This window comes from Ochotona curzoniae, unplaced genomic scaffold (genome assembly GCF_017591425.1).
Source record: "Ochotona curzoniae isolate NIBS_2020 unplaced genomic scaffold, NIBS_Ocur_1.0 contig_2861, whole genome shotgun sequence".
Lineage (NCBI taxonomy): Eukaryota > Metazoa > Chordata > Mammalia > Lagomorpha > Ochotonidae > Ochotona > Ochotona curzoniae.
The window spans coordinates 3,273,451-3,283,077 of record NW_024465620.1 but is presented as its reverse complement, the minus strand read 5'-3'; the positions used below and the strand labels follow the sequence as shown (position 1 = coordinate 3,283,077).

Sequence of the window (9,627 nt, the reverse complement as noted above, 5' to 3'; positions counted from 1 at the left end):
GGGCTTCAGAAGACAAGGTGGATGCCCAGATGGAGGGAAAATGTAGGCTTGGGGGGCGACACCACACCTGCAGGAACGGTGCGTGGAGTGGCCCGGGGCCTAAAGCCAGGAGCGGGGCTGCAAGAGAAGGTGGGATTCCCTGGCAGGGGCCGGAAGGCCTAGAATTGGGGTGGGGACCAGGGTGCGGGTGGGGTGCCCTTCACCCCGGAAGCGGGGCCTGACGTGGGGGACGGTCCCAGGACGGGTGAGGAGGAGGAGTCCAGGCGGAGGAGGAGCCCATCCGGGAGGAGCGAGACCGCCCGGCGGGAAGGATCCTGGAACCCCGCGATGACCGGCCTCAGCCGCCGCTTCGTCCCCGCGTCGGGGATGCAACGGCACTTCCGGGCACGATGTGCGTAGTTCCTGTCAAGATGGCGGCGCCCAGCGGCGTCAGGTGCGGGCGAGTGTGGGTTTAGGGATCGGCCGCGGCTGGAGGTGCTGGAGGTGAGCCCGGTCCCGCTCCGTCGGCGCCTTTGGAGAGGAGGGGACCCGTTGCTAGGGTGACCGAGGAGACCGAGGGGCAGGCCTTGCTGCCTGCAAGGATGGCAGAGGGGTTGCTAGGAGATGGGCACTCGCGCAGCCGAGGGGAGATGGGGCTGTTGCTAGGCAGAGTGGGTGGGGCCTGTTGCTGGGAGGACGACGAGATGCTGGCGGCTTTGGGGGTCAGTGCGTGTCCGGGACCATGCCGGGGCTCCGCGCGCACCTGAAGCGTCGGCTCGTCTGCAGATCCAGCGAAACCGCCCCGCCGGGACTCCCGGGACGCCTGCACCGTGAGCGCCTTCTCCATCCCACAACGCACGCATGGCGGACGAAGGCTCTGGAGGCGGCCGCCTCCCCCTGGCGCTGCCCCCGGCCTCGCAGGGCGGCTCCTCGGGCGGCGGCGGCGGCTCCTCGGCGGGCGGCGCGGGCAACTCCCGGCCCCCGCGGAACCTGCAAGGCCTGCTGCAGATGGCCGTCACGGCGGGCTCCGAGGAGCCGGAGCCGCCTCCGGAGCCCATGAGTGAGGAGGTGAGGACGAGGGGCCCCTGAGTGAGGAGGTCCGAGGATGAGGGGCCCCGGGGGCGGGCCGAGGGACCCCTGAGTGAGGAGGTGAGGATGAGGGGCGCCTGAGTGAGGAGGTGAGGACGAGGGGCCTCTGAGTGAGGAGGTGAGGACGAGGGGCCTCTGAGTGAGGAGGTGAGAACGAGGGGCCCCTGAGTGAGGAGGTGAGGAGGGGCGCCTGAGTGAGGAGGTGAGAACGAGGGGCCCTGGGGGCGGGCCGAGGGACCCCTGAGTGAGGAGGTGAGGATGAAGAGCACCTGAGTGAGGAGGTGAGGATGAGGGACCCCTGAGTGAGGAGGTGAGGATGAGGGACCCCCGAGTGAGGAGGTGAGGATGAGGGGCGCCTGAGTGAGGAGGTGAGGATGAGGGGCCTCTGAGTGAGGAGGTGAGGACGAGGGGCCTCTGAGTGAGGAGGTGAGAACGAGGGGCACCTGAGTGAGGAGGTGAGGATGAGGGATCCCTGAGTGAGGAGGTGAGGATGAGGAGCACCTGAGTGAGGAGGTGAAGATGAGGGACCCCTGAGTGAGGAGGTGAGGATGAGGGGCCCCTGAGTGAGGAGGTGAGGACGAGGGGCCCTGGGGGTGGGCTGAGGGACCTCTGAGTGAGGAGGTGAGGATGAGGGGCGCCTGAGTGAGGAGGTGAGGACGAGGGGCCCCTGAGTGAGGAGGTGAGGAGGAGGGGCCCCTGAGCGAGGAGGTGAGGACAGGGAGCCCCAGGAGCGGGCCGAGGGGCCCCTGAGCGAGGAGGTGAGGATGAGGGGCCCCTGAGTGAGGAGGTGAGGATGAGGGACCCCTGAGTGAGGAGGTGAGGATGAGGGGCCCCTGAGTGAGGAGGTGAGGAGGAGGGGCCCCTGAGCAAGGAGGTGAGGACGAGGGGCCCCGGGGGTGGGCTGAGGGGCCTCTGAGTGAGGAGGTGGGAATGACAGGCCCGGGACTGGGCCCAAGGGGGTGGGGGCAGGCCAGGCTGGGGTCGTTGTGGCCTGAAGGTCAGGTCCCACAAGTGCCTGAGAGGAGGGTTTGTAGGATGCTGGTAGTGCTTGGGAGGCAGAACAGCCTTGTGGTGAGAGAACATCCCAGAGGGCTTGGGTACAGCTCTGTCTTGTGCTATGATTCATTTTTTAATTTGAAAGGCAGATTTTATGCAAAGAGAGAGAGCTTCCATCCATTGGTTCACTCCTCAAATGGCTGCAACAGCCCAGGCAGGCCCAGGGTGAAGCCAGGAGCCTGGAACTTCATTTGGGTCTTCTGCGTGGGTGCAGGGACCCAGGAACTTGGTCCATTTTCTGCTGCTTTCCCAGTTGCATTAACAGGGAGCTGGATTAGAAGGATTGCAACTGGCCATAGAACTGGGCACCTGTGTGGGATGGCAGTGTTGCAAGTGGTAGCTTAGCCTGTTACTCCACACCTCCTCGCTGGTCTCTGCTATGGAGATTTCTGCATGATGGGCTAGCTGCGGGCCTGCAGCCCTCCCCGGGAGCAGTTTCATTCCCCAGGGACAGTCGGCAGTGGGGCACTTCCGTAGGTGCCGCACCAGAGGGAAGGAGGTGCTGGCAGGTTGTGTGTGGAAGCTGGGGCCACGGCTCGATGTCCTCCTGTGCATTCTGCCCACCGCTCCCTAGCACAGAGACAGGACGCTTGTCCCATAGGGGAGACATCCTGTGTCAGGCCCTGCCCTCCTGGCTGTCCCCCTGCTGGCGCCCACACTATCAACGGGCTGCACATGGACCACACGGCAGATCTGCTCCCGACCAGCTCACGCCTGCCCTTGGAGCAGGAGCAGGGTGGCTGCCCACCCAAGGCCTGAGGAAGAGTGAGAACAAAAAAAGCTCTGGGTCCCCAGATGTTGCTGTCCTGTATTCCTCCTTAACAAATTACTGACAGGTGTCGCTTTGTGTCCCCCCACACACACCCCAGAGGCGTCAGTGGCTGCAGGAGGCCATGTCCGCCGCCTTCCGGGGCCAGCGGGAGGAGGTGGAGCAGATGAAGAGTTGCCTGCGTGTGCTGTCCCAGCCCTTGCCCTCCTCGGCCGGCGAGGCTGAGCTGGCCACGGACCAGCAGGAGCGTGAGGGGGCCCTGGAGCTGCTTTCAGACCTGTGTGAAAACATGGACAACGCCGCAGGTAGACAACGCCAGGCCAGACCCTCCCCGCCCTGTGGCCATGGAGATCCCATGCTGCCAGCCCCAGTGGCAGCCTAGGCTGGTCACTTCCCTGGCATACCTGGGCACCCGTCATTTGTCATGTGCAGGCGTCCACAGCCATTCCCTGGAGTAGAGGGTGGAGCAGTTAAGGGAGGCCTAGCGTCAGGTCTGAGCTCACAGGGCAGCGGGAAGGGCCAGCGCTGAGGCCCTGAGCAGGGGTGTGCTTGCCGTGCCAAAACAGCCGCAGAGCGCGGTGAGCAGAGGGGGCTGCCAGGGTGGCAAGCCAGGGTGGCAGGTGTGCAGGGCTCAGGGCCCAGGCTGGTGATGGGGCTTGCTACCTGTATGGCAACTTGAGCAGGTCCCTGCCCGCAGGTCGGGGAGCAGGGGAGCTGTGCCTGCTGAGGGGAGCCAGGCTTCTTTCCTGAGTGTGCTCTGCATGGGTGAACTCTCATGGCATTTTTTTTTTAAAATATTTTATTTATTTTTATTACAAAGTCAGATATACAGAGAGGAGAGACAGAGAGGAAGATCTTCCGTCAGATCATTTACTCCCCAAGTGAGCGCAATGGCTGGAGCTGTGCTGATCTGAAGCCGGGAACCAGGAACCTCTTCTGGGTCTCCCATGTGGGTACAGGTTCCCAAAGCTTTGGGCCATCCTTGACTGCTTTCCCAGGCCATAGGCAGGGAGCTGGATGGGAAGCAGAGCTGCCGGGATTAGAACCGGCACCCATATGGGATCCTGGCGCATTCAAGGCGAGGACTTTAGCCACTAGGCCACTGCGCCGGGCCCTCTCATGGCATTTTATAGCTGAGAAATACTCCATTGTCCCATTGGCCTTGGAGTTGCTTGCCAGCACTTGGGTCACTTCCCCTGGGCTGATGCTGAGGACATGGGCCCCTGTGCGCCATCCTGTGGGGCCTGTGTCAGGAAGGCAGGGGGCCCCAGAGGATTTTGGGAGGGACCACCGCCACCCCCATGCCGCCATCCTCATGGGGCAAGCAGCAGGTCCCAGGACTCACTAAACCTGGGCTAGGGTGCCTTTCTCCCCCAGGGGGTGTTGTGATGATCACAAAGACGGGAGGTCAGAGCTGGCATCCAGTGCGTGGCAGCCTGGCACGCTGACAGTACTGAGGCGACACGCCCTGGGAGCCCGCTGGCCTCACAGTGATGGCCACTGACAGGCTCCCGCAGCGGCTGGTGAGGGTGGCAGAGTGGACTCCCAGCTGGTGTCCCTGCTTCGTTGCAGGTGCAGCATTTTCCTAGGTCCCCATGTGGTTGGCCCCGCGAGTCTGTCAAGTCTCTTCTGTTCATTCTTACAAGAAAAATGTTTTTTTTTTATTTTCACGTACTTGAAAGGCAGAGCCACGGAGCAAAGGAGAGCGAGATCTTCCAACTGTTGATTCACTTCCAATCCCTGCCATAGCCCAGCTCCAGCTGTCGCAGCCACTTGGTCACTTGGAGTGTGAACCAGTAGATGAAAGATCTCTCTCTGTCCCTGTCTTTCTGACTCTTCCTTTTACATAAATAGATCTTTAAAAACACAGTGCATCAATCCCACTGAGTTAGGGTCTGGGTATGACTCACTGAAGCTTCATTGCCCTCTAAGGACCCCAACTGCAAATGCAGCCCTGCCTCAGGTCCCAGGGTTCAGGCCGTGAGCCAGGCAGTTGCTCACGCCCGGCCCTTCCTTGCTCCCTGCCAGACTTCTGCCAGCTGTCGGGCATGCACCTCCTGGTGGGCCGGTACCTGGAGGCGGGAGCGGCCGGGCTGCGGTGGCGTGCGGCACAGCTCATCGGCACGTGCAGCCAGAATGTGGCCGCCATCCAGGAGCAGGTGCTGGGCCTCGGCGCCCTGCGCAAGCTGCTGCGGCTGCTCGACCGGGACGCCTGTGACACGGTGCGTGTCAAGGCCCTCTTCGCCATCTCCTGTGAGTGTCCCCCGGGTCTGCGGGCAGGTGGGTGAGGTGCGGCCTGGGGCTCCTCGGGACTCTGTGCTGGATGCTGGGGCAGTGGTCTTCCATCTGTTGCCCCACTGCTCGGAGCAGCTGGTCGCCGAGGGTGATGGGTCAGTCCTGAGCACTGTGGACACAGCTGTGCTGGCCCCGGCGTGTTGTCTGCGTGAGGCTAGCTCAGGCGCTGTGGGTCCTCGCAACACCCTCCAGCCTTGCCCCTTGTGTGCTCGCAATGCAGTTCCATGCTGACAGGCCTGTGGGGGGCTGCCGTCCTGTCCGTCTGACAGGGGGTCTGGCCTGGCATGTAGGCTGGACTGTCGTCCCACTGCTTCCTGGGAGAAGGGTGCTGGGTCAGTGGGCTGTGCTTGGGGGAAGTGGGGTGGCTCCCAGCGGGGGATGAATTTACTCAGTCTTCTCATACCATGTGACGTGGGGACAGCCATGTCCCTGCCACAGAGAGGGTACTGGCTAAGGAGGCCCCATAGGAACACGCCAAGAGGAGTCTGAACCCAGCATTTCCTTGCTTGTCGGGCACCTGTCTGTGGGATCCCTATGCCTTACAGCACCTCTGCCACCTGCAGGAGCTTCTTTCGGGTCTCCTATGCAGGATCCCAAGGCTTTGGGCCGTCTTCTACTGCTTTCCCAGGCCACAGGCAGGGCCGGGCCAGGACCAGGAGCCGTGAGCCCCTAGGTCTCCCCCATGATGGGAGTGTCTCCTGGCTTCCGGGGTGTGTGCTACAGTGAAGCTGGGTGGGAAGTGGAGCCGAGACTGGACCAGCACTCCATTGTGGGATGTGGGGATGCTGACTCCTGGGCCAGGCACTCGCCCTAGCAGAACTCTTGTAGCTTCAGCATGCAGTTAATAGAGTGCACACAGCCGCCGTGTCTTCTTCCAGACTTGGCACCCCCTACACACGGGGTCCCCCTAGGTTGCAGGCCATGTCCTTGAGGCCAGTGTGAGGTGCAGTGGCACTGACCGTGTTTGCACAGCTGTGGCTCCTTCAGGTTGCAGTGAGTCAGTTCCTGTTTGCAATTGGCCCGTGCCAAGTGCTCAGCGGCTGTTGACTGCATGGTAGCCATCCCCAGTGAGGTCACTGGGTAGTGGGGATGACGGAGGACGGTGGGCACCGTGACCCTGTCCTGCCCTTCTGCAGGCCTGGTGCGGGAGCAGGAGGCCGGGCTGCTTCAGTTTCTGCGTCTCGACGGCTTCTCTGTGCTGATGCGGGCCATGCAGCAACAGGTGCAGAAGCTCAAGGTCAAGTCAGCATTCCTGCTGCAGAACCTGCTGGTGGGCCACCCCGAGCACAAAGGTGGGTGGCCCCGAGGGAGGATGGGGGTCGCCGGAGGGGGGTGCGGCTGGGGCTGTCCCTCTGACCACCCTGGTTCTCTCCCCAGGGACCCTGTGCTCCATGGGGATGGTCCAGCAGCTGGTGGCCCTTGTACGCACAGAGCATAGCCCCTTCCATGAGCATGTGCTCGGAGCCCTGTGCAGGTGGGGACCCTGGGGTTGTGGTCTGCCTGTCGAGGAGGGTTCTGGGGCCATGGGGGAGGCATCGTGGATGTGCTCAGGTGTGGGTGCTGTGGCAGTCTCCCCAGGGAAGGAAAGCTTCCTGTTCTGCCGCCTCCTCACACACAAGATGAGCACATTAGTGTCCACAAAAGTGTCCCTGCTTTGCACGACCCTCTTCCTGACCCCTGGCGGGCAGCAGGAAGTGTGGAATGCTTGTCCCCTGCGGGGTAGTTGAATGGCCAGGTCCCCGTGGGAGCAGCAGCAGGTCCTAGGTCTTAGGTCTGCTCCCATGTCGCCCACAGCCTGGTGACAGACTTCCCCCAGGGGGTGCGTGAGTGCCGGGAGCCCGAGCTGGGCCTGGAGGAGCTGCTCCGCCACCGCTGCCAGCTGCTGCAGCAGCATGAGGAATACCAGGTGAGTGGCTGGGCCCCAGCGTGGGGTCCCCTCCAGGGCCAGTGGTTGCTGCCGCCTGCTGGGGACATGAGGGTGAGGGGTCAGCTGGTGCCATGTTGCTGCCACCCTTCGACACTGGGACCACAGTGTTGCCAGCAACCTGGGTCCTGGCCAGGACAAGGGGACTTCAGGGTGACATTTTTCTTGCTGGAAAGCAGCATTCCCAGCCACTTTGTAGCAATTGGCCATTTCTTTTTTCTTAGGAACTGTTTATATCCTTTGCCTGTTTATCTGTTGTGTGCTGGTTTTAGCAACTGACTTCCCGGTTGCTCCACTTCCTGGGAGACCTGGAAGAAGCTCCTTACCCCTGCCCTCAGCTGGGACGGCCATCTGGGTAGTGAGATAGTTCCATCTTTAACGCTTTCAAAGAAATAAGCCTGTTAACAGAAGTCCCCAAATGCCTGCCACGGCAGGGTGGGGACAGGAACACAGCCCAACACGGGTCGGTGGCAGGCACGCGGTCCCCTGAGCCTCTGCCCCATAGGGTCAGCAGCAGACCCAGCTGGAGCCGTCCACTCGGCTGCACACAGGTCCCTGCAGTGGGCTCTTTGCAAGAGAAAAGCTCTTCAGTGCCAAGTGTCAGGATCTTGTGCTGGAAATCACAAGAACTCTCCCGTCCCCCAAGCAGCCGGCTGTCATTTTAGTCTACATTCTGTTCTTGTCATGGACATGCCTGTTATTATGTAGCTCGCCTGTCCTGCCTGTTGCTGGGTTTGTGTCCACGGAAGGGGTTTTGGGCAGGGAGAGACAGGGCTGCCCCACAGCTGGGACTCCAGCTGATCCAGGCTGGTGAGGGCAGTTGGGGAAGCCCGTGGTTTCTGGGGGGCTGGGGGCTCAGGGCTCTCTTTTCCCCCACCTCCAGGAGGAGCTGGAGTTCTGTGAAAAGCTGCTGCAGACCTGCTTCTCCAGCCCCACGGATGACAGCATGGACCGATGAGGCTGCGGGTGACTCGGCCCCTTCGCCCTGACCTCGTGGCCCTCTCCGGAGCCGCTGCTGGGCCTGGCTGGTGCCTGGGTGCCAGGCGTGCCGGGGTTCTCCGTGTGGGTCCCTGGGAGATCCCTGCCTTGCTCGCCCTCACACCCTTTCCCTTCTACTTCCTCCTCTGGGCGTGCATGGAGAGCACATGGGGGACCTGGGAGCTGTGGGACGAATAAAGTGCTGCTCTTGACTGTGCAGCTCTGCTCTCCTGCCCCTCCTCTCCGAACGGCACCCCTTTGTGCTGCCAGCCTCTCTGCCAGCCAGACCGGAAGGGTGCCTCCTCTGGAGGTTGTTTCTCAGGGTGCCTTGCAGCAACCACGAGACTCCGGTTCCTCCATTGCTTCCCAGCATGCCTTGTAGTGACCATGTGACCCGCTTCCTCTAAGCAGAACCCCTTTGGCTCTGGGGATGGAGGCAGCCAGGACCGGTGCGTTAAAGAGGCGGGCAGTGGTTCTGGGTCGGCACTGCAGCCAGGTGTGGTGTGGAGGCCGTTCTGTGTCCGAGTGACCAGTTCTGCAGCCTGAGCGAGAGGGAGCCCTTGACTCCACAGTTAGGGGCTCGCGCCAAAAGCTACACACCATTTCCTCAGATCCTGGCTCCCTGGCCCCAATCATGCCAGCTCATTCTGCTCACGAGGATTTTTGAGCTGATATGGGTTATTTCCCCCTCTTCCTACATCCAGGGCAAACTTAAGAAGGGTTTGGGCTGCAGGACCTGAGCACTGGAGATCAGATCCACCTTTCGTTACTGCTCGAGTGAGCAGGCACAGAAGTTGCATCTCCATCACCCTGACTTTTGGCGATGTCTGCTTAGTTTCTTGCCACGGCTGCCAAGCACAGGCCTCCTGTAGGGCACACAGGCGTCAGGTTGGCTCCAACTAGGCCCCTCCTGGTCGCCGCATGGGGGTTGAGGCCAGGAGATGCAATAACTGGTCGGTAGAGGCCCCTTCCCCTGCAAGTATTCCCACTAAGCCGTCTGGGGCGTGACCCAAAGTACGTTCCTAATCCAACATGAACAACAGCGCCATCCGTACCTTCTCACGGGGAGGCCTTTCATTCAGTGGTTGGATATGGCCATGCTCTGGCCCCTGGGTAAGGGTGGGATGCATGCACTCTGCTGGGGAGACAGAGCCTGACACCCAAGGAACAAAGTGGGTGTGTGTGTGGGTGAGGGATGCTCGCCCCGAGAGGTCATTTCCTGTCAACAGAGTGAAGGCACACTGTGGGCCTCCTGGAACCGCCCAGGGCCCCAAGGGAACGGAGAGGGGAGCCGCACGCTGCCCTGGGACCTCAGCACCTCTGCGTCTTGGGCTCAGACTCACACCGGCATTTTCCTCCACCGAAAACACAACATTCACACACACAACCTAGTAACGCGATCCTCAAATGAAGATTGAGTAAGCCTTCCCATGGGTATGCGCACACAGCACTGCCCGTGGTGGCACCGGTTCGAGCCTCGGCTGCTGCACTTCCCATCCCCGCCAACGTGCCTGGGAAGGCAGTGGAGATGATGGGG

At 61.9% G+C, this 9,627-nt stretch overlaps 1 protein-coding gene across 1 annotated transcript; it reads left to right on the top strand.

Moving 5' to 3' along the window:
• Window positions 1–395: 395 nt before the first annotated feature.
• Window positions 396–8,309, top strand: HSPBP1 (HSPA (Hsp70) binding protein 1). The gene is made up of 8 exons (XM_040978097.1): window positions 396–483; window positions 766–1,047; window positions 2,994–3,198; window positions 4,922–5,146; window positions 6,325–6,480; window positions 6,566–6,662; window positions 6,983–7,094; window positions 7,996–8,309. Exons 2-8 carry the CDS (start codon window positions 841–843, stop codon window positions 8,068–8,070), a joined length of 1,077 nt encoding a protein of 358 aa, XP_040834031.1. The 5' UTR covers window positions 396–483; window positions 766–840; the 3' UTR covers window positions 8,071–8,309.
• Window positions 8,310–9,627: the final 1,318 nt, after the last annotated feature.

What these genes read in the sequence shown, in the direction of transcription:
- HSPBP1 (XM_040978097.1), top strand. Translation starts at nt 841, where the DNA reads ATGGCGGACGAAGGCTCTGGAGGCGGCCGCCTCCCCCTGGCGCTGCCC. An exon ending in GTGCTCGGAGCCCTGTGCAG is followed by an intron (nt 6,663 to 6,982) that starts GTGGGGACCCTG and finishes TGTCGCCCACAG; the next exon opens with CCTGGTGACAGACTTCCCCC. An exon ending in AGCAGCATGAGGAATACCAG is followed by an intron (nt 7,095 to 7,995) that starts GTGAGTGGCTGG and finishes CCCCACCTCCAG; the next exon opens with GAGGAGCTGGAGTTCTGTGA.